The following is a 2,491-nucleotide window of genomic DNA, read 5'->3' on the forward strand; positions in this document are numbered from 1 at the left end:
ATATTGGCTTGTTTCACACTACATCCTCGCGGTAAGCCGATGTAGTATCCAGTTGGTATATTGGTGTCCAATTCACCGAACGACATATGCTGAATCTGGATTAAGGGCTGACTTCACCATATCTTCATATCGTATTCAGCATGTATGTGCATAAACTCATCTTGAGGCGTGGTATATAGCTTTCAGATCACGAACTCAGAGCTTGAGCGCTGCATAGTCACGCTGAGATCGAGTCTATCTCACCGGTTGGCACCCCAGTCGTAGGTATTTTGTTGCGAAAATCCAGATCACTCTATATTTGTGTAGAAATCGAGTGCAAATGCATATCCCGTCTTCGCACGATCCTGTACTGGAATATCTTTGAGCCTTTCCTTTACACCAGCATCTACCCGTGTGGCCGTTCTGAGAATCCTTGGCATGTGGTACATGATCGCACTAGCGTATTCATTGTCCATGTTGTTGTTCTCAACGGTTTCCACCGAATCGTCGCACTGAGGGAGCTGCAAAGCTTTTGCAGCGGTGTCAATTGGCACAGCCCAATCCAGAGTGAGCGGCGACGAGTACACGGACTCCACACGACCCACCACAACATACTCATGGTGTATGCGCATGCGAGGCACGATCAAACCGATCCACTTGTTCTCGATGTACTTCAACGTGGATGGCTCAGGCATGAGCACTCGCACGCCCTGCTCGCGCATCCACACGACCAGAGGATCGCTTGTAGCGTCTGGGTTGGCGTTGAGTGATGTTCTGGTCGGTCCACCAGCGGCAGTGTACACACACGTCACACTCGCCTTCCCTATGTCTATCGCACTTGTTATACTCACTTTCAGTTGCTCTTCCTGGTTCTGCTCTCGATCGTACGGGATGATCAGGGGTACTCCCTGGAGCACAGGGATGCGATGGAGTAGTGGGATGGTACCCGAGTTGTACCAAAAGGTATAATCATTCTTGGGAAGGCGCAACATAGCTAGCACTGCTGTGAATGGCGACACAGAGTGACCCAAAAACACAGTGCTCGCCTTACAGATGAAGAAGTCGATCAGCTCCTGCTGCTCCCGTGAAAGCGTGTCGATCGTCCCTGCGTACTTCTCTATATCATCGCGTGTTTGTATGTTTCGAAATACAGCACGCAGTGCGTGTGCGGTACGGGCATGTGCAGGTGTGGATGTGTGGAGATAAATAGGTCTTCCGCCTGGTACACCCCTGTCTTTCAGCAGGTCTACTATCCGCGCAGGCTTAGCGTCAGCGTCCTTGCACAGTGTTTCTATGGCTTTTTCTCGGGTGAGAGGTGGTTTCACCCCGGACTCTGCACCGGCACCACTATGATCGAGAGAGATTTGGTTGTCATAGGACTCACCAACCAATTGTGCGCATTCACTCTCTTTGTCTCCGTCTGGAGCGCCCCATGTTTTATGTGTCAGCACTTCTAGCCCATTAAACACCTTCATAGAGGAAATCTTCGCGACCATATTGCAGCCAGATAGAACAATCTTGGCCAAGAACTGGCATGGCTTTAGGCTGCTAACCGTTGCCAAGAAGATGGACGAGAAAACCGATACATCTGATGCAGACATACTGTATAAAGCACAGCCTGCAATACAAGACAGGTTCACAATATCAGATTATGAGTGGACCATTTTGGGTCACTGTAATGAAATGAGGTACCGCATTAGGAAAAACAACTTTCCCGGTTGAATGAATTAACTGAGGTTGCTACGCCTAACTCCCCATTGTCTAGCAGAATTATATCACATGCTTTCACCCACGAATCACACAAAGTAGTCTTTTGAACGAGGTCGGCTATGCGAGGAGTTTAGACACATCACCTTGCAATCGGACTCTCGGAGCGTCGGTGATGGTAAGCAGTTGCTCGTACACTGTAGACGGCGACATCTTCTCATGCAAAACCTCGGTTATCGTGAGCGACTGCGAAGGTTGCCGTATGACTTTCAAACCCCAACCGTCCATCAAAGCGGATACGAATAACTCTTCGTCGAAAATATCAGAGAACTCTAACCGCTCGCTTTGGGGCACCGAGCCATCTGTATTTAGCCGTTGAAGAGGGAAACGTTGTGTTGTCAAGATATGTTGATGTGGCACTAGAATGAGATGGTGGAATTGATCTGACATCAGACGGTCGTCCCTAGACACGGATGGGTGTAATATGTAGGCCTCGAAAGGTAAGGCTCGAGTGGCGTTGGAAGACGTCTACAGTAAGGCAGACTGTGTTACTCTGAGCGTGCTACTCGTCACACAAGCATTGCTCATCTTTGACGGTGTTGTGTTATCGAGGGTACCTGCATTTAACATCCGCTATGCTATGAGTGTGTAAGTATTTGATGCCGACATAGCAAACCTGTGCATCCATCGATACTAATCCTATGAATGTACCTGAAGATATACATACATACATACATATTTATATGTATATATATATATAAATATATATATATATATATATANATATATATATATATACACACAC

General features: G+C 47.5%; 1 protein-coding gene across 1 annotated transcript; it reads right to left on the reverse strand.

Moving 5' to 3' along the window:
• Positions 1 to 4: 4 nt before the first annotated feature.
• On the reverse strand, positions 5 to 2,149 carry SARC_14304 (hypothetical protein; the record flags this gene model as incomplete). The annotated part of the gene is made up of 2 exons (XM_014291566.1): positions 5 to 1,597; positions 1,833 to 2,149. Coding segments are annotated over 2 exons (1,627 nt in total), but the record flags the coding sequence as incomplete, so codon positions are not given.
• Between the last annotated feature and the right edge of the window lie 342 nt (positions 2,150 to 2,491).

Source organism: Sphaeroforma arctica (genome assembly GCF_001186125.1).
Source record: "Sphaeroforma arctica JP610 unplaced genomic scaffold supercont1.4428, whole genome shotgun sequence".
Classification (NCBI taxonomy): domain Eukaryota; class Ichthyosporea; order Ichthyophonida; genus Sphaeroforma; species Sphaeroforma arctica.